Below are 20,045 nucleotides of genomic sequence, written 5' to 3'. Positions count from 1 at the left end.
TTGTCAGGCGAACAGGATACCCAATCTGCCCTTCACACTTCCTTGGGAACAGGACAGTATAGAAGCAAGCAGAGCTTATTTCCCTACTTACCCTGTTGATTTAGATGGATGTAGTAGCATTCATCCAATTTAATATCTGCATTAGTCATCCATATTCTATATACCTTAGTCCCTGGAAAGAGCAGGTATTTCTGAAATGCAGTTCATCTCATCCTAAATTTGATCCTGAAAATAACTAGGGTGAATTAGGCTTTTAGAAAAGCCTATCCTCCTTTGGGAGTCAAGGAGGATATTTTAGATAAACACCAGATGAGTTGAATCCCAGTCTCATGGTGTCTTATTGACCACAGTTTTACTTCAGGAAAGATAATTTGTTCCTAGGCATCAATTTTCCTTTCCAGTAGAGCCACTTCACTGTTAATCTAATGCAGAAAGCACTACTAGGCAAACTGCATATGTGAAATTGGCTTTTTACACTGGATGAACTGGGTTGTTGTTTAGCCAAATAAATGACTATTGCCTTGTGATGTTATGTGGGGAAGCTGCTGAGGTGTTTTTATCTAAAAGCTTTCACATTTTTTCCAAGTTGGAAAGGACTGCCAGCTGGAGGCCAGAATGTTAACCTGCTAGAATCATCACTATGGCCATTCAGTTAGAAAATAGACAAAACCATCCTGCCCTGGTGAAATGAATACACATAACCACACCTAGCACAACACTGGAGCCTTCCAACAGAAATTACTTAAATCACTGAAATGTCAGTCTAGTGCAAGTTTCCCAGAAAGCTTAAGATTAAATTACTCCAGACAAATGCATTGAACAACCACCCTGAGAAAATAAACCAGTGTGACTTGTTTTATCATGTTTCAGGAAGGAAAAAAAACTTTCAGCTAACTGCATGTTGTTCCAAGATTAAATCCAAAAATTTGACAGTTCATAAATATTACAGCAATGTCTCTCCAAGAAACTCTATTATATGTAATTATATATTTGGTTATATCTAATCCAGCTAGATAGGGTATCACCTGAAAACTTAACTTTCAGACACTCAATGCTCTTCTGGGAGCTCTCTGGTATTGCTTGTGGTTCAGGAAATGTAGGTGTGCTAGAGGTGCTCCTGTTTGACCTATACATCTTCCTGCAAATTCATGCAGTTGACCCAGGAGAACACAGATCACTATGAGACTGTCAAGTCATTAGTGGTTTCACAGAAGGTAGGAACAGCAGGCAAAGGAGACTGAGGCACCTGCCCAGCAGGAGGATTGGAATTTCAGCAGAATTTATGGTGTCTGGCATCAGTGATTAGTACTGCCTCCTACAGCTGCTGAGCACAGATAACAGGCTCTGACACGCTTGATGAAAAGGAGTGCTTCTCCAGCAGTCTGAATTTGGGGCTGTACACCAGGCTATTTCCTGCCTTCATGTAAACATGGCTGGTTTACATGGTGATGGTGTGTGGAGCCTCTGAAAGGCCTGCTGTTAATGGAGAGGCAGATGGCAGAAGAGATTGGTCCTCTGCCTGTTATGCATGGCCAAGAGTGATGAGGGTCTCTAGTCCTTAGCTGGCACTGCCGTGTGCCACAGTGCAACCAGGCGCCCATGGACACAGTGACAGGGCTGTAACTGCTTGGTGTATTCCAGTCAGTGATCCTGGAATATGTGCAGTCCAGGCATTCTTGATCTCTGGTTTACAAATCCTACCTTATTTGCAGTTCACATTAGCCCCTAAGACACAATCTTTCTGCTTTCAGATTCCAGTTACAATAATGAAGCCGGATGAGAAAGCTGAGGTACCAGTGGGTGTTGTGATTGGCAGCATATTGGCTGGACTCCTCTTGCTGTTGGTCCTGGTTGCTGTTTTGTGGAAAGTAAGTAGGTACTTCTATCTTAAAACCAGAAAGGGATAAATGTATTTGGGCTATTTTCTTTGGAATCTCCCTTCTCTAGCATGAAACAAAACCACACCTGCAGTTTGATCCTTTGAATAGTACTGCACTGACATTACACCCTTGACATACTTTAGAAGAGTTTATGAAACAAGTCCTTATAGAAACCAGCAAGATGAAGATGTTAAATGAGCTGCCAATCATTCAAAACACAGGCTGTGACTTTTACTTTTTTCCTTTCAACACTGTCTGCCTCTTTCCATAATATCCTGTCTGGGCTCTGAACACCCATGATATTCCTAGTGGACAAGGGTGGGGGTTACAAACAAGGTGAGAGAGGATATATATTGGACAAAAGAACAGACAAAAGAAGGGGCAGGAGCAAAAAGTAAATTACAGAGGTTACATAGAAAAAGGGGAGAATTTTTCTGTGTGCCAGTGCATTGGTGTTTGAAGTGCTCCTTGGCACACCAAAGCATCATGGAAATGCCTATATTTGGCAGGGAGAAAACTGGCTAATCAGCACTGCTGCTCTAGCATTTAGCTGCACCAGGTAGAAGTTTAGGACCCACCTCCTTTCATTTTAGAGGCAGGAATTGTCTAAAAATCAAACTCTATAGTGTATTCATGGACACGTGCATTTTTACCATCACAGTGTTTAGTTTTGCTGAGTAATGCATTATCAGTGACTGACTGCAATGTGGTGTTATTTTAATACTTCTCACAGCTTGGCTTCTTCAAGAGACAGTACGAGAAAATGACACAGGATATAGAAGATGTTGATGAAATTGCAGAACTCACAAAGGACAAAGACTGAAGATGAGTTACATGGATAAACAGGAGATCTGAGCCACCAATAGTAGTTGTGATCAGTCAGTTCTTCAGCTGGAGTGCCTTAAAGCTTAGTAACATTTAAACATTTTTAATGAAAGTGTCTTGATAGATGAAATATTTTACAGATTCTACTCTATTGTAAGAGTAACTGCAGGACAGTTTGGTTTTTTCAAAAATGATTTATAATGCCTTTTCTTGAAAATTTTTGCCTTTCAAACAAACTTAACCCTTAGAACTGGCAGGTCCGGAGTATACAGTAACATACTGTTCCAGCAGCCCTTCTCTTGATCCACTGCAGAGTGAAACAGAAGAATTTTTTCAGATTATTGTGGAACAGCATCAGTTGGTAATTCAGTTGACAAGTACCACATGTGTTAAAGGACATTTTCTATTAAGTTGATGATGAATGTGTGGTGAACACTGCTTCCAGACTGGGAGAAGAAAAGTCATTTTTTTCATTGACTAGCTCCATCCTTATTGTTTTAGAAAAATAATTTCCACCAGCAAACCTTTGCTTTAACTAATCTATAAACTAGGAACTGTGTATGAAGATGTCTGTCTGGGTGCTACTGGACAGCTGGTTGGGCAAAGTCTTCAAAAAGTTCACCATATTTCTTGCACTAAGGTCACAACTAAATTACTGAAGGATTTTGTTTTGGGGAAGTATTGTCAAATGGTATGTATAACTCTTCTGCATACTTTCTCCCTGAGAAGAAAATATGAATTTCATAATCACTTACAGCATGTTCTCTGCAATGTTTTTACTCATTTTCATCTTGAGAAGCAGTACTACTCTTATGCTGGCCTTTATACTTTCGGTTCCTCTGATACCAGTTTGGCTTTTGACATAAATAGAAAGACAGTCAAGATCTTGCCTTTAATTCTGTACTGAAAGATTTTGCAAGACTAAGAGCATAGAGTAAACTAAAGGGGATAGCTGACTGAGGAATTATGCACGTTACAAAAGGGGATAGTGAAGATCTAAGCTCTGTAAAATGTTTACTGCACTTACTTCTTTAGCATCTCAGTGCCCTCCAGGAGACCAAAGTTCAGTACAACCTCCTTACCTGTCACGTTTTTTTGGTCCTACCTGTTCATGTCTTGATGAAGTTAACTTATACGGTGAAGTACTGTGGTGCTCTGGAATGAGCTCTAAGCACAACACTTGGGTGACTTTGTGTTGGTTACACACCTCAAGTTTATCACATGCTGTTACGCTGCCTGGTTATAATGAAAGCTCAGTCTTATAAAGGCCTGTGCTGTAAGACTGGTAACAGTCAGGGGAATTGGCCTTTTGGCTGCCTTTCTCTCTCATGCCTGGCAGTTACACTTAAAATTGATTGTCAGAGATGTGTGTGTTTTTCGTGTGTATGCTGCCATGCAAGTGAGATTGTTTCCAACTTGAGGTGATTTACTTGAAGAGTAAAACATGCAAATGTGCCTGATTGAGAACACAAAATCATGGTTTCTTCCCCCCAAAGCTGGATTGTAATTATGCTTAGGCACTTTTCCATTATTTTCTGAGGGACTAGGCTTAAGCACATTTGAAAGTTTTACTCAGTCTTTTTTAATAGCTAATCAGTCAAAAGCCAACCATCTCTTTGGCAAATAACAGCTTCATTTGCAGCAACAGCTGGATTATGCTCAGTGTAGTTTTATATGTGTTTTGAATTTATTTTGTATCTATGAAATGTTATGTTTTGGGACATTTTGTTGCGGTTTTTCTAACATTCTGAAAAACAATTCAGTTTCTTATATCAATTATCAAACAAGATTCTTGCCATCAGCTGAATCTGTGACCAAAACAAATATTTTAAAAGTCGGGAAAAAAATAGCAATTGCATAAATCTAAAGAATAAGCTCCTGACTTGTAATTACAAACTTTGAGGGCAAATGCTCTGAGAGTAGAAAGAAAAAATGTGTCTGCCTCAATTCTTATATAAACTTGTGCAGAAAAAAATAACCCCTACAGCCATGTATGTGGGAAGCTCCTACATAATCAGGGTCATGCACTCCAGAACAGAGGGGGAATTTCACAATACACCAGATGGTAGAATTTTCAATTTCTGGTGCTGCCTACCAGGCAATTCAGACCTTGACCCAGATTTCCTTCTTCTGCCTTCAGTGGGAGGTACAGGTCAATATCCAATATGCAACTTCTTTGGGGATTTAACAGTTTATCAATCAGGTAGCAATGATTCAATTCACTAGCCTTCACTGGGTTATATTTTGACATGGACAATATAATTCTCCTTCCCAGCCTGGACACAATACTGTTTTTCCAAAATAAAGGGGAGACATAGCAATGGGTAAGGTTTTTGTATCCTAACCTAACCACTCCAAGTTACTAGTTTATTTTTCCTTTACAATTAATACTTAAATGGATAATTCAGTTTTTGTAATCGGTAAGTCTATTGCACTTTTAAGTTGGCACAGCCGCAAATAATACTGGAAATATTATGTATATTTTGTATTGTGTGCAAGGGTTTGGTTTGTTTTTTTCTTTTAAATTTACTTTTTTAAAGCAGCATGTTTTAAATACCCTGAAATTTTCAGCTTCAGCATGTACTTCTGTTTGTGCTTACAGCAAGAAAAGTCAGCAATACCTTCAGCAAACTCAAGTTGTATCTGATTCTGGCCTTGAAATCTAGCTGCTGATTGCCTAAAGTACTAGAATCAAGTCCAAAATCTGAGTTGGTTTCATATGATCCTATGTACAAATTTGGAATATACAAGAAAGTTTATAATAAAGTTGACTTCTAAAAGCTAGCATGTAAGCTCTGTGGGAGCAGGGACTGTATCACTGTGGTGGCCTGTCTGAGGGCCTAACAGCATTACTGCAATAAAACCCAAGACTACTGCTGAATGCAGACTCATTTATTTTTAGACAGCACCCTAAAGAGAAGCAATGCTACTGAAAAAGCACTGGATAAAATGGGGCAAATATGGCTTTATCCCAGTAGCACACCATGAGAGCCTAAGGGGATGACTCTGCAAGGTAGAAAAAGACACTGCACCTGAAGTCCTGCAGATCACAGTCCAGAGTGTAACATAACCAGTAAGCTGTACTGTACTGTGCTGCAGCCCAGCTCACATAAGCACAAAATATTTGGAAAGATCTAGCTGAGTAGATGGTGTCAAAACATTACCAGGGCCAGGCCTTCCTATAAACATTGGGGTTATCATCACTGCTATCTAAAATTACATCCCATTCTGCCAGTCTCTGCACTTTGTCTATTTACAGAATTGGTCAGCAGTAGCATGTCATGACTCTGGCTCTGGCTACACCTCACCATATGTTGGAAGAGGTGGATTCAGTTTTTCAGCAGGAACATTGTGGCAAAAGAAGAGAGAGAGGAACTTGGCTAACAGGAAAACAACATTGTCAGAAACTGCAACCTGAAAACTACACACTTTCACAGAGCTTTTCAATTCCTCCATACTTTTAACAGTGGTACATAAACATTCAAGTAGGCTACCAATTTTAACACTTCCATCATAGAATATCAGATGAACCTAATCTTAAGGCACAGAGTTCTGCCTTTTAGCAAGTCTAAGTGTTTTGCAGAATTACAAGCCAGATTCCTTATATATTGACTTACGTATGTGCTGGTTTTGACTGGGGCATAGGTACATTTCTTGACAGTAGCTAGTATGGGGCTGTGTTTTGGATTTCTGCTGGAAACTGTTAATAACTCAGGGATGTTTTATCTGTCACTAAGCAGGGCTCACAGGTTCAAGGCCTTTGCTGCTCTTCACCCCATCTCACTAGCAAGGAGGCTGGGGGTGCATAGGAAAGTGGGTAAGGGACAGAGACGTGACAACTTCCCACAAGTGACCACAGGCATTCGGAGTGTTAGATGTTGGTCTTCCCAAGCCACTGTCACATGCAATGTAGTGCTGCTTTCCTGGGGTTGACTCAACCTGCCTGCCAGTGGGAAGTGGTGAATTCATTCCATGTTTCGCTTTGCTTGCATGAGCAGTTTTTACTTTCCCCATTAAACTGTCTTCCATCTCAACCCACAAGACTTCCCACTTTTACTCTTCCTATTCTCTCCCCCATTCCACAAGTGGCAAAGTGAGTGAATGGCTGGGTGGGGCTGATTTGCTGACTGGGGTTAAAGCACATCCAAAACTAAAATACAACAAAAGCTTGCAAATTAAAGACTAAAAAATGAAGGTATAAAAATGCATCTCAAAATCTATAGCTAATTACCTCCATTTTTTATTGCCTGTGAAAGTTAATGAAGTGTACATTTTCGCAGCTTTAGAAAAGTTGAGTCCTACATTTTAAGTGAACCTTTCTGTTCTCAGTTAATTGGTCAATTATTTGTAGGCAATCACAGATTTTAGTATGCTAGCAGTTTTTAAAATGCACTTGCCTCTTAAAATAGTCAAAATGGAACTTTTATAAAAAGAACTGCTATAAAGATACATCAGGGTGCTAATTTTGATAAGTTGATGCAATAAAACTTTATGGTGTGTTTGTTTTTCAAAAAACTGGCCTAAGGTACGCAAAGAAACTGGTAATTTATAGTCATCAATCTATTCTGAACTCTTTTTCATCACCTCCACAGGACAGTTAATTGTACTTAATGGCACTTAATGCTCAAGACTATGTTCACAGTATTTTAAAGAGGAAAGGGCAACACTGTCTGTTTTAACATACAATTTATTAATAATTAGATTTAGAAGTTCTTTCTTTTTAATGCTTCTGAAGCACCAAATAATGTGCTACTCTATAAACTACAACTTACTTTTAACAGCTGTGCATAAACTGAACAGAGAGAAAGGCCAAAAATCTAGTTCAAAGTCAAGCATCTAAAGGCTTCATTCCTGAGTGCAGCAGTGCCACTTTCACAAGCAGCAGCCAAAGCGAGGGCCTGTATTTCCCTGCAGGGCCAGCACCTGAGCAGGCCAGGAGCCGCTCCTCCTGCTCAGCAATCTCTCGGCTGCCATCTCCTGGGAAGGCCACTTATAAAACAACCCCCTCCCTCCCCTGCCCTCCTCCCCCATGTTATTCCATGACAATCCATCAGTTGCTGTTTTCACCATATGCATCAGGCTGAGCTTGTCTTGAGAACATAGCACAATGCTCAAAATCAGGAAAGGAAACTCTTAAAAGAATCAGTGCTGGTATATGGATGTTCAGCCAGACAATGCGGTGGATCAGTGTATTCAAATTTTGCCAGCGAAGACTAAAGCATCTTTTCAGAAGGACAAATTATTGCTCTGAAGACATGCACCTCCACAGACACCCCTCAGCTGGCAGATCTCTACAGGAATCACAGGGTGACCCTCTGGGTCTGTAGCATTTGTGTCTGGGAACATTGCTCTATGTACCAGAGCCACCAACTCAACACAGGTGGTCTTATGGAGAGGTGGGATTAGCCTTCACCACGGACAAGGAAGAGAAACAGCTGGACTCATTCCAGAAAGCAGGGTCTTCCTTGTAGATGGACAAGTCTGCAGCTATCATCCTACTCAATGGACCTCACCATAACACAGAGTAGCCCTCATCTGGCACCGTAGTTCTGCATGTGGACAGCAAGAAGTGCAACCACATCTTTTGCTAACACACAGAAAGACACTGCTGGGTTTCATCCCCTGGCCTGGCAATTTGGAAATGCTTCTGGGTGACTTCAGACACAGCTTAAGCATTTATCTTAGAACACAGTAATCTGCTCTTTTATGATAATACTACCGTAGCAGAGAGGGTAGCCCTACAGAGGGAGACAGAATACTGAGTTCTGAGCATGGACTTAAATTTCAGTGAGATACATTTTACCTCTAATTAGCACACCATCCCTCCCAGAAACATTTCCATTTCGCTTTTACATGCCAGCTGAAGAACCAAAGTTACACAAGACTGATATATCATTGTTCCAGAACAAAGCAGTACTTGCCTCATGCACAGCTAGGGACAAAAAATGACATTTCATTGTCTTTACCATGGCAGCATACACACATTGTAACACTCAGCTGTGACTCAGTACAACATCTCTTCCATTCATTGTTCCTGGTCACTGTGGGGAAGTACACAATTATTCTCTCTTCTTTTCTGCACCCTCCTTCCCAGCTGCATTGCTGATGGGGAAGGTGCACTTAAGGTCACCCTGGAAAAATCTACCAGGAGACTGCAGTGCTAGAAAGGCACTAAAGAGACACTACTGCAGCTCAGGAATTGCCCCTGATCATGGGGTCCCAAGTAGAATTTAACAATGGTAACTAAGATATACCATTGATTTTCTGTATCAGAGCATAACGCTAGTATGGAACCACTGCACAAGTTTAGCTTCATTCATAAAATACCCACTGAAAAACAAGCTAAATATTTCTTTTTGTGAAATTAATACACTAATTAGTTGCATGGTAACAGCAAACATAAACATGGAAAAAAGAACACCAAATATGATAAAGTTCATGTATTTCTTTCTCTTCCAAAGTGAAAAATAATTCTTTCACAAAGCAAGTGATTGTGCTCAGTATTCTGTACAATTCCCAGGAAAAATGACATTCAAACAGCAGAGGGCTTCTCTCCAACCTCCAAAAAAAGGAAAACTCAGTCTTGTACTTGACCAGCTCTGCCTAGATAATAGGGCCCACATGGTTTGTAGAGTGTGTATCTGTAAACATGCAAGGAGCAGCTGCTGTCCTGCAGATGAAGGACTGACTTCCACTGAGGAAAGTACATTAATAATTTAATAAGCACAGTTTAACGATGTTTCTGCCTGAAGCTATATGTTTCCTTACAATTTACTTAATTCAGATACAGTAACTAAGTATTAAAAGTGATTAAAATCCCTGGGGGGAAAAAAAGATCATCACCTACTTTCCTCATTTTACTTTGTACAGCTAGAAGCATTTTTGCAGACACAATAAAATAGAATATACAGCTGAGGCTTCACTAGTGTGTGATGTAATGATTACAGAATCAAAGACTGGTTTGGGTTGGAAGGGACCTTACAGATCATCTAGTTGCAACCATCCTGATATAGGCTGGGACGCCTTCCAGTAGACCAGGTTACTCAGAGCCCCATTCAGCCTGACCTTGAGTATTTCCAGGGATGGGGCATCCACAGATTATCTGAGCAACCTGTGCCCGTGCCTCACCACCCTAACAGTAAAGAATTTCTTCCTATTACCTGATCAAAACCTACCCTCAGTTCAGCTTAAAGCCATTCTTCCTTGGCTTATCACAACATTACATGTTGTTGTGAAAATTCCCCCTCCGAACTTATTTTAAGCCCCATTTAGGTACTGAAAGGTGATATAAGATTTCCCTGGAGCCTTCCGCAAGCTGAAACACCCCAGCTCTCAGCCTGTCTTCATAGGAGAGGTGTTCTAGTCCTCTGATGAACTTGGTGGTCCTCCTCTGGACTCACTCCAACAAAAACTTGCATTGGGGGCTCCAGAACCAGATGCAGTGCTCCAGTGGGGTCTCTTGAGGACACAACAGAGGAGCAGAATCACACCCTTTGACTTGCTCGTCCTGCTGTTTTTGATGCAGCCCAGGACAAAGCCAGATTTCTGGGCTGCAAGTGGACATTGCCAGCTCATAGTGAGCTTTCTGTTCACAAATACCCTCAAGTGTTTCTCTCCAGTGCTAGTCTTGATCCGTTCTCCCTCCAGCTTGTACTTGTGATTGCCCTGACTCAGGAGTATGACCTTGCGCCTGGATTATAAATAACTATATATGATGTAGGAACATATATATGAGCAACTGAGCAAATAATTTTGCATGACCTTATTTTCCTTCACTGGTACCTTGTCTACACTGATAATGATGACTAGATAACACTACCTCCCAGCATAAGCAGAAATGCCATACACAATGGGACTTCGAACTCTTAGCATCTAAATACTACCATGGCACAATAGAATAAAAAATAAAATTATCTCGGACAGGTAACCCAATATTTCCAGTGAAACTCAGGCATATTTATGCAGTTCATTTAACTAGTTTTCAAAACAGTAACAAGATAAAAGCTATAATAAGACAAAATTTTAAATGTGAATATAAAAGCATATATGAATTGCATTAAGTTCGATAACTCTCTTTTCTTTGAAAAACTATTCAATTTGATGACTTTTAATCCCCACACATATGAAGTCAAATTACTGAACCTAATTACACTATAGTTGTGTATTTGTAATAATAGCTGGTTTGGGTTTTTTTTTCCTGCAGCACCACACAACTACACAACCAAAAAGTCACCTTCAAAATTTTGTCTAGACATCATTAAGTAGTTACACATTGGGATGTTATTGCTAAGACAGTTCTTTTTGCTGGTAGAGTACTAGCTTTAACTTTGAATCAATCTCTATCCATATTTTTTTAATGCAATGGACGCATAATATCAGCTACACAGTAAAAACCTTTCTGTGAGACAGAGCTACTGAAACATAAGCACTACAAAAAAGTTAGTAACTCTGGGGTATAGTTTGTATTTTCTTCTCTGTCTGCACTAAAACAGTTCATCTACTTCGAGTAGCTTTCATGTTACAAGAATGTCAAAATAGCATAAAGCTTGCAGTCATATAAAATTAAACCTCTCTGAACTTCAAGATTGAAAAAAATGCAATTGTCCTGTGGTGACCTCCCATGAAGACAGAGAACACAGACTATCAAGGTAAAAGAATTAGAACAGTATTTATCATAGAGTAGTCTAAACCTGCAACAAAGAATTTTAGGGAAGATTCTTTTAAAAACTGACTCCATGTTAAAAATGCACAAAAAGGCAATTCCAAAGGAGAGTCAAGACACCGAAAACCCCTAATTAATCCTCGTTCATTTCACTCAGTCCAAACTAAATTATTGAAATTGAAACATCTGTTAGAACCATTTAGAAACACAGAGATTCTCTGTAAAACTCAAAGGTAAATATGTTCATTAGGAAGAGTAAGTCTTTATTTTCAAAAGAGTACAATTATTTTTCTGAATTTGCCCAAAAGCATTCCTTGTTTTCTTTCCAAGAATATTCATCCTCATAAATCTCCTGTAATATAAACAAAGAATGGGAAATGTTGTGAGTCTGCTACACACAGCTACAAACCAGGCCAAACAACTCAACAGCCATCCCACTATCATTTACTGATCACATCAGGACTGCACAGCACTTGGCTGGCAAGAAGAAGAGAGGGCAGCATCCTTAGAATATATGGACTTGGCTGAACCCCGGGCTGATCCCCACTGAATTTAAAAGGGCCTACCTATGCTGAAGTCAATTCAACAAAGACATATAGAAGAAATTATGTAATAGCTGTAGATACACAGCATTCATGCTGCTACATTAACCTACTGTACCATCATCTTGAGACAACAATTTAGATGTAACAAAATGTCAATATTAAAATAAAAATTACATTGATACACAAATACATAACGAATAGATCTTAAGGACAGACCGCATTACCCAGCTGCAGTCCAGTGCTAAGCAGCAAATTCTGAGTCCCTGATTATTTATTCTGAGAGAACTTCCATCTCCTCAAGGAGGTATCAGAAAAGTGAAGTAATGTGGGGAATATCACTGTTAACCACATACCAAATTCTGCCAAGGAGAGGAGGCAGAGATAATGCTCATTATTTGCATGCAACACTGAGGTTATACAATGAGGCTCTTTCTAGACTTGGGGCGGTTTCTCCACAGACTGTTGTGTGCCTATACTAGCTTTGGGACTTCTACTCATTGTGTGCTGTTGCTTAGTGCTTTGTGCTTTCTCATGGCTACAGCGATGAGGGGAAAAGAGGCAAGAAATGCTCTTGTTACTTCTAAACTGCAATGCTGTCCAAAGCTGACTCAAATTCTTCCACAAGTCTGTGCAAAACTGAGTTTTACTACTCAAAAGAGGACAACTCAGGCCTCTTTTGCTTTCACCCTAGGATGGCTTCAAAATAAAGAGGAGCTAGATGGTACAGGTACAGGAGAACCTTCCAGAAGATCGACCTGCCATGTATGGGCCTGGCTGCAATAGAGGAAACTCCCTGGTGCTAGACACTGACAACCCATCAGGAGCAGCTGCTACTGCCTGGAATGCTGCTAAGGCAGCCCAGATGTCTAAGATTAGCATTGGCCTAAATTTGATTTTGTCCCCAAACATACCTTTTTCCATATAGGGACAGATGCTTTTAAGGTATTGATGCAGTACATTACAGCTTCAAGGGATTCTGCTCTGTGCGGAGAGGAGACTGCAATAATTACACTTGCCTCAGTTATTGGAACCACACTAGGGAGAGAAGAGGAACAAGAGCAGCTTTAGCTAACACTTAACATCAAGAGCACCCAAAAGTTGTAGCCATGTCACGTCAGTATTCTGGCCACATGCTCTCCTGACTCATTCATACTGAGCAAGTGTCAAACCACATCCAAAAGATTATACACTTTTTAAAAGAAAGAAAACCACAACCAAAATCAGTACCAGATGTTAGAATTCCACACTTTAGAATAAATAAACCCACCAGACATAGGTTTTTGTCTTCAATTCTTTCTTTTTTTTAAAATTAAGCCTATGGAATTAAGAGGGGGAAATTGTTAACTTGTAACAAACTCACTGGAAGCTGGCTTAATAATGAACAATAACAAGTTAGAACAGCCAGCTCTTACCTAAAAACCTAAGAAATCATCTCAGTTTGCATAAGAATTTGTGAAAGAAGAAATTAATTGCCTCACACTCTGCAGATTTTGCAATGAAAACAAATTTTTGATGAAGTCTGATTTTAGATTCTCAAGCTTCCTACTTGGTATGCTGTTTTAAACTCAACAGAAGCACAAAATTCTGTGTTTCTCCTTGCAGTTGTAGCATTCTCAAAATCTGCCTCCCAATCCTCCCTCTATAGTAAGACTCCTTCAGCCCAGTCCACAGGAAGAAATATCAGTCTAAATACTTTGAGCTGCCCTCATGACAGCTACCCTCTCTGTTGACTATAGAGGAAATCTAGGGAAACTACCCCTCGGGCCTTTTATTTTACTCACCCTTTCCAATCACATCCCAAGTTTCCTCAGGATTTCTGCAAATCCTGATAGTTTTAGCAAGAAATCTTCCCTGAACTGGGAAGGCCCAAGAGGACACTAGCATTCCACGTTTTGAATCAAAACGAAAATGCTTATCTAAGACTCAAGGAACAAACAGGAGGTTCTCCCACAAGCATGGCTGGCAACTGCTATGCCCCACAGCTTAACCTTCCAGACTTTTTGTAGCATAAATAGACTAAAATATGACAATAACAACATTCTGTAGCCCCTCAACAGGAGAGAAAAGAAAAAAATAAAGCGCTGCCAACTTCATACCTCTAAAAAATAAACAAAATAAACCAACAGCCTCCAGCCTTCCCTGGCTGAGTGAAATATCTCCCCCCACTTTCAAAATATCACATCAGCATCAAAGATCCTGCTAGGCTAAGTGTGGACTCCAGTAAACCCTACCAATAAACACATTTTTGAAAACAAAATTTTTGAAACTTAGCTCCAGAGCAAGAGCTTGATCCTGCAGCCAGCTTTGCTGCACTACAGTTTCTAAAAACTCCTGCGGGTTCTGCAACTATGCAAGCCCAGCCAGGCAGCAGACGAGGATTAATACTCCAGTTGCAAAATAATGGGGTCTGGACATACATACCCAAGTCTATGGTGCACTGCAATATGTTTGACTGAAGGCCACTTCTGTCTAACATCTCTGCAGATTTTCTTTATTTCAGTCTCTGCCATTGAAGTATATGCTTCATATTCTAAGTGAATCACTTTTTTTCCTTCAAAATTATTTCTTGTAGTACCTAAACAAAAAATGATTTATCAACTAAAAGCACTGAGTAAATGACTACATATTGTATCTTTATAATACACACTATACACTATATATTCATTCAGAGTAAAAACCCAGGATCTCTTTCTATGGTCAAGGTCAGCACTGTGCAAATATAAACAAGCTCCCCTAATCAAGGCTGCATAATGAGAGTATTTGAACAGGATAAATCTTTACTATAGAGAAGGGAGAATTCAGTTTACACATTACACAGATCTGCAGCCCACAGTGCCCAAGGCTGGGACATCTTCTGTGGTAACTGGTAAGGTTATACAAGGTTATAATGGCATTTGCCCATGTAATTTTGAAATTCCCAGTATTTAGGAGCCTAGTAGCACTAAGGTTTAAGCACAAAGCAGTTTCCTGTGTGTGCCATGTACATTAAGGACAGTACAGAGCTACCAGTCTGACCTTCACCAGTCCACTGGTAGAACAGTACTTCACTTTCAACTAAGACCCGAGTTACAGACCCTCACATACAGGTGTGGACATGTGGTCGTCATAGCCACAATATTCCATTTCCCTCCATGAACAAGCTGTATCCCAGGGGACAGGAGAACATCTCCCAGGCAGTTCTCTACTCCAGAGCTACTGTTCTGTTCCGTCCTACGATAGTCATACCAGCCAGAAAGTTCCACACCACTTCAGTCCATGGCAGCTATTTAAGAGTTGCCATGGTCTTGCTCTAATAATTCAGAACCTGTTTTCTACACAGAATGGGCTCAGACCAGGAACTGATTTATTTGAAAACTACAAGTTTGGGATGTGGACATTTAAGTTACATTTATTAGACTAGTAACATATCTAGTGACTTAGCTCACAGACATTAAACTCACCAATGAACAGAGACACTGCCCCACAGTATGGTGAAACAACCAGCTCTGACACTTCATCTACAGAGAGCTTTTCAGACTTGAGCTTGATAAAATCTTCTGGCACATCTTCGCTTTCTTCCATATCACAATAGAAAAACTGAAACCAAACAGACTCTGTTGTTGTTCCTGAAGATACTAGCATCAGCCAACTGCTTTTTATCCAGTGCTCATGCCCCAATTTATGCACAACACAGGCACTATCTATGTGCCCAAGAGACTAGTCTGCATGTGAAATTCATTTCTCAGCAGCCTCGCTGGGAGAATATTAACTGCAAATAACAAGCAATGACTTGGTTTTATTGCATACATATTTCTTTCTGATAGGAAAGTCTGGTACAGTGGGATGAAACTCTAATTATCCCGAGGCCCTGGTTTAACAGTATATTCAACCAGCACAGACCACTGTGTAGTGGTGGTAAATCTGTGGTGATTGTCAATCCCTCATACTTATCAAATCAAACAGTTTAAGACAGAGATTTCTGATAAACATGGATCAGAGTTCTAATCCTAAAGTTGGGTATGCTCTCCAGGACATTCAGGACCTCATACAATCAGTCTGTTACAGACACACAGAAGACACTTCTAACTTATCTGGTAGAAGCCAGTCATCAGATCACCTAAGAATGAGAAGTAATTTGATCAGCAGCAACAGAACAAGCTGCAGTGAACAGACTGACACTTGAAAGCAGGCAAAGAAATGAAGCTATTCTAAGGACACCTTTTTAACAGCAACAAACTAACAAAATTTCTAAGCAGCAGACAATTATTTTTATTTTATTATCTTTTCTGTTAAAAAGTGGCAGGAAATTTTTCATTATTTTGTTTAAGCAAGTCAAGTTTCCACTGGTAGGAAGAAACAACCAGAAAGGGTAACAAGACCTAAAACCCAGATTCAAAGCAATGCCTGACCTCTTTGGCAAGTGTCTCCCATTTACTGCATACATGTTAATAATTTACTGGTGCACTGGCTTATAGTTTCTGCTCACCACAAATGCACTCACCAGACAGAAACACAAGCTGGGTTTTCTCAAAAGAGTATTGGGGTGGAGGGAGAGAATTGCAATCACATCTTTAGACCTAAAGAAGAAAAGGTTCTTGTAACATCACACAGAATTCATGAGGTATTTTAGCACAGGATTACACTCCACAGAAAATAGGCAGTAAGTGATACCTACCTAACAGAACCTGGGCAGGTTCAGCCTCCACTAATTGGTGGGATGATGGCAACCTCGTCTCCAGGGTGCAGGACCAGAAGCTGATCTCCAAGAAGCACGTACTCCTGCCGAACAGCAAATACCACTTGATCCCGGATGAGAGCAAGCCTGAGATTGGCAAGAGCACAAATGAGTTCCCAAACAATCTTTGCATTTAACCATGAGATTTCATTAAACAGCAAACTGGTGCTCAGTATAGGGCAGCTGAGGTAAAAACCACTGAGACTCACACAACTTCACTCCCAAGACACTGTCAAAAATACAACAAACACACACCTCCTAATCTTGGATTTTCTTGTAATGGTTAAGAAGAAATTAGATCAGTATAATTTTCAGAAATCAGGAATTGGATTTGCCATAGGCCCATGTCAGAACAAACCAATCCACACCAGAGCCACTTCAGAAGCTTACAATAAAAACGTTGGTAACTCAAGAGGCAGCAACTATCCAATTTGGGATTAGAAGGAAATACCGCCTTGATGCAGTCTGGCAGGACTGGAGCAATTTTCTAACACATCAAGAAGCATTGTGGTATGCTGTACAAGAGATCTCATGAAGATTCAGTAGTCAGAGAGTTGCTTTTCTGGTGTGTGCTCAGACTTTGTGAGGCTTTGAGTCTTTTGTACTTACAGGTCTGAAATCTGCTACTGATAAGGAGTGGCCACAGAACTAAGAGAGCAAATGCGATGTGTCTTCTGGCAGATCTTCTACAGATTTTTTATGTGAGATATGGCTGTGAGAGTCCATAGCTCAGGATATCATGAGGCAGGGAAAAATTTCTATGACTAAATGCAATTACATAGCAAGCATGTGGGCCACAGCAGTAAGACAGGATAAAAAAAGAAGTGCATTTTACTTCAGATGGCACAGGCATGATAACACTTCTTTGAGACTACAAAATCTGGCACAACCATCTCAGCTGTATTGCCTAAAACAAGTCGGCAGATCAAAGGAGTACAAGTAAAAATCATCTTGTTTCCTACCAGCCAGATAGACAAAAGTAGTCAAGGCAAAGGCTGAGCAAAACACAGTAGCACTGATTCAGAGAACAGACTGAAGGGAGGGATTGTTTGAAAGTAAAGCAGCCACTAAAGAACTATGCACTACCATGAAACTGAAGTGCCCATTAGAAGGACAGACTCTAATTAAAGTCCCTTGCCAGCTAATTAGTTGGGGAAAATGTGTGGAACAGAAAAGCACTGTCAAGTATGCTCAAGCTGCAATTTGAATATCCATTAGCAATGTGAATAGAAGTCTGTGGTCAATGCCCTACAATTATATTGAGTTTTTCCAGAAAATTCTACTGCCCCAAGTCATCATTCATAAAAGGACAAAGTTGACAAATTACAGCAAAACGACAAACGGTGCTGCTGCTGCCGCTAAGACAGACAAAAAGGCTGCAAAGTAAAATATATGCATTCCCTACTGCCTCTAGCACCCAAACACACTTTATTTCAATTCTCTGTGAGGGATAGGTCCCTGGTCCAGTGTTTTGTGAAGAGTTTCTCACTTGGAAACAGATACCAATGTTAAATAGTTCTTTTTTTTTTTTCACGGTGTTTGACAGCATTTTACAAAAGAAAGTTTGTTCCTAAACAAAGACTTGGACAACAAAGTCTAAAGTTATGGAAATTCCAGAGCACTCAGGACCACAACCTCTTTTATACCTTACTTTTTCTCTTACCCCCTTCTATCCCTTCAAAATGGTGTTGCACCTTTGTCCATCAGACTCATTCTTGACAGGACTAAGCACCTTCCCTCAGCTTTAAACAGAGGGGACCTTTCTATTAACACCCCCAAGAGTACCAATGCTGCTGTGATCCTTACAGCATACAAAGTACTTTCTCAAGACCAGACTCCTTATGAAATGCAAGCAGCAGTGGAGTGGGTCTTTTTCAGAGCACTGAAATGGCTAAACATATTTGCTCTGTCAGGGCTGAGTGGCTGGAAGCCTGTGGGGGCTTCAGTTCCCTTTCTGACCTGCCTTGCAGAGTGTGCCGTAGGCTCAGACCAATGGCTCAGAGTATAGATAATCACAGAATCAATTAAGTTTGAGAAGCACTCAGTGACCATGGCACAAAGTCCAATCTTTCCTTAAAAATCTTCAAGGACAGTGACTCTACCACCTCCCTGGGCAGCCCATTCCAATGTCTTTGCATCCTTTCAATGAAGAACTTCTTCCTAATGTCTAACCTAAGAAATTAGAAACACCCGCATATTATAATTTATTTCTTATATATCGTCCTGGCTGCGCTTGATCCCTCCTTGCTACATCTCATCTTCTCCACAGACTAATAACATGGCGGTTTTCAGGTTACCACATCACAGCCCTCCTGGACAATGGGCCATGTGTACTCTCAGGCCCAGTTTTGGGTAGATCTCCTGCACTTGGGCTTTCCTTGTGTACACAAAAAGCCACAACACTGCCAGCTGTGCAAAACACAAAAAAATTAGTGTTTAGGGTTACCAAAAGAAGGTAAGACCATTGGTTTTGTTCTGTTGAAGTACTGCTATATGTTCCAGCCCAATACTAAACACCGAATTTGCATTACAAAAATTTTTGTAAAAATCCACGATTCTTTGTGCACCTCAAGGGTAACTTGCTGCATACCTGGGGTGGACCTTGACGATTTCCTCCCAGAGCTGCAGAGAGGTGATCTCCCGTGGCACCGAGAGGGTCTCGCAGCGCAGCCCCGCCAGCTCTGCGCTCCTGGCGAAATACAGCACCGAGACCTGCCCGGGGAGCAAACAGCACTCAGGGCCTGCCCAGAAAACCGCTCCCAAAATACCAGCATACAACCGAAACAGAGCGCCAAGAACAGCTTTCCCAGGCTGGTCTCGATGCCGATCGGCTCAGCCGCGTCCCTCCTGCCCCGGCTGTCAGGACAGCGGGGGAAAGGCGGAAAGGGCGGCGGGCGGTGAGTGACCGCGGATCCGCGCTCCGCGCCCGCCGCCCAGGCCGCTCCCGCTGCCCATCGGGGCTAGGTGCAGCGGGAGCCCTGCCGCCATGCCCGGCACCGGCCGAGCCTCCGTTCGGACCGGCCCGGGGTGGCCGGCTGGTGGCACCTACCTGGCAGCGCATGGAGCCGCCGTCCCGGGGCGAGCTGCCCTCCGCCGCGGGCCCACGGCGGCGCCTGCGCCGGGGCGAGAGGCGCGGGGCCTGGACCGCCCCCTGCGGCCTGGCCGGGAGCACCGCGGGTCCGCTCCCGCTGTCGGGCCCAGCACCGCCGGTTCCTTCCCCTCACGGGTGGTGGCGGAGGTGGGATGGCGCTGCTTTGCCCCAAAACTCAGGGTTCATTGTTGGGGACGGCAGGGGCAGCTCCGCACGCATCGGGATTGCAGATGTTCACAAACATTACGCCTCCACAGCCTTACGTATTAAACATGTAGTAAAGGTACAGGACAGGTATAGTTGGCGTGTAAAAGCCACGGATCCGTTT

General features: G+C 41.4%; 3 protein-coding genes across 4 annotated transcripts in view; 1 reads left to right on the top strand and 2 right to left on the bottom strand.

Moving 5' to 3' along the window:
* The window catches only part of ITGA2 (integrin subunit alpha 2), a 67,624-nt gene extending 62,038 nt beyond the window's left edge, over nucleotides 1–5,586 (top strand). The window contains exons 29-30 of the mRNA XM_059837104.1: nucleotides 1,752–1,868; nucleotides 2,614–5,586. Of these exons, the coding sequence (XP_059693087.1) occupies nucleotides 1,752–1,868; nucleotides 2,614–2,703 (207 nt within the window). The 3' untranslated portion in view covers nucleotides 2,704–5,586. The remainder of the gene's footprint in view (nucleotides 1–1,751; nucleotides 1,869–2,613) is intronic.
* A 6,019-nt stretch (nucleotides 5,587–11,605) lies between these two features.
* LOC132322568 (molybdopterin synthase catalytic subunit) lies at nucleotides 11,606–15,482 on the bottom strand. Its single transcript, XM_059837105.1, has 4 exons — nucleotides 15,353–15,482; nucleotides 14,334–14,487; nucleotides 12,824–12,947; nucleotides 11,606–11,719 (listed from the first exon to the last, which is right to left on the bottom strand). Exons 1-4 carry the CDS (start codon nucleotides 15,471–15,473, stop codon nucleotides 11,651–11,653), a joined length of 468 nt encoding a protein of 155 aa, XP_059693088.1. The 5' UTR covers nucleotides 15,474–15,482; the 3' UTR covers nucleotides 11,606–11,650.
* On the bottom strand, nucleotides 15,351–19,811 carry LOC132322569 (molybdopterin synthase sulfur carrier subunit-like). 2 transcript variants are annotated; one of them, XR_009485130.1, is made up of 5 exons: nucleotides 19,676–19,810; nucleotides 19,217–19,338; nucleotides 16,567–16,713; nucleotides 16,393–16,468; nucleotides 15,351–15,488 (listed from the first exon to the last, which is right to left on the bottom strand). XR_009485130.1 is itself a non-coding variant. In XM_059837106.1 (4 exons), the coding sequence occupies exons 1-3, from the start codon at nucleotides 19,685–19,687 to the stop codon at nucleotides 16,587–16,589; spliced, it is 261 nt and encodes an 86-aa protein (XP_059693089.1). In that variant the 5' UTR covers nucleotides 19,688–19,811; the 3' UTR covers nucleotides 15,351–15,488; nucleotides 16,567–16,586. The 2 variants fall into 2 exon arrangements, 1 of the variants encoding a protein (XP_059693089.1); XM_059837106.1 differs by lacking the exon at nucleotides 16,393–16,468 and having other exon boundaries at nucleotides 19,676–19,811.
* Nucleotides 19,812–20,045: the final 234 nt, after the last annotated feature.

This window comes from Haemorhous mexicanus, chromosome Z, assembly GCF_027477595.1.
Source record: "Haemorhous mexicanus isolate bHaeMex1 chromosome Z, bHaeMex1.pri, whole genome shotgun sequence".
Lineage (NCBI taxonomy): Eukaryota > Metazoa > Chordata > Aves > Passeriformes > Fringillidae > Haemorhous > Haemorhous mexicanus.
The sequence above is the reverse complement of the archived record's forward strand: the minus strand, read 5'-3'. Positions and strand labels throughout refer to the sequence as shown.

Bases quoted from the DNA above. Each gene is read 5' to 3' on its own strand.
- LOC132322568 (XM_059837105.1), bottom strand. From the start codon at position 15,473: ATGGAAGAAAGCGAAGATGTGCCAGAAGATTTTATCAAGCTCAAGTCT. The intron at 14,488-15,352 runs GTGAGTTTAATG...TTTTTTGTTTAG, and splicing joins GGCAGTGTCTCTGTTCATTG to GTACTACAAGAAATAATTTT. The intron at 11,720-12,823 runs GTATGTTTGGGG...TTTATATTACAG, and splicing joins CTGTCCCTATATGGAAAAAG to GAGATTTATGAGGATGAATA.
- LOC132322569 (XM_059837106.1), bottom strand. The intron at 16,714-19,216 runs GTATGCAGCAAG...TGCCAATCTCAG, and splicing joins ATCGTCAAGGTCCACCCCAG to GCTTGCTCTCATCCGGGATC.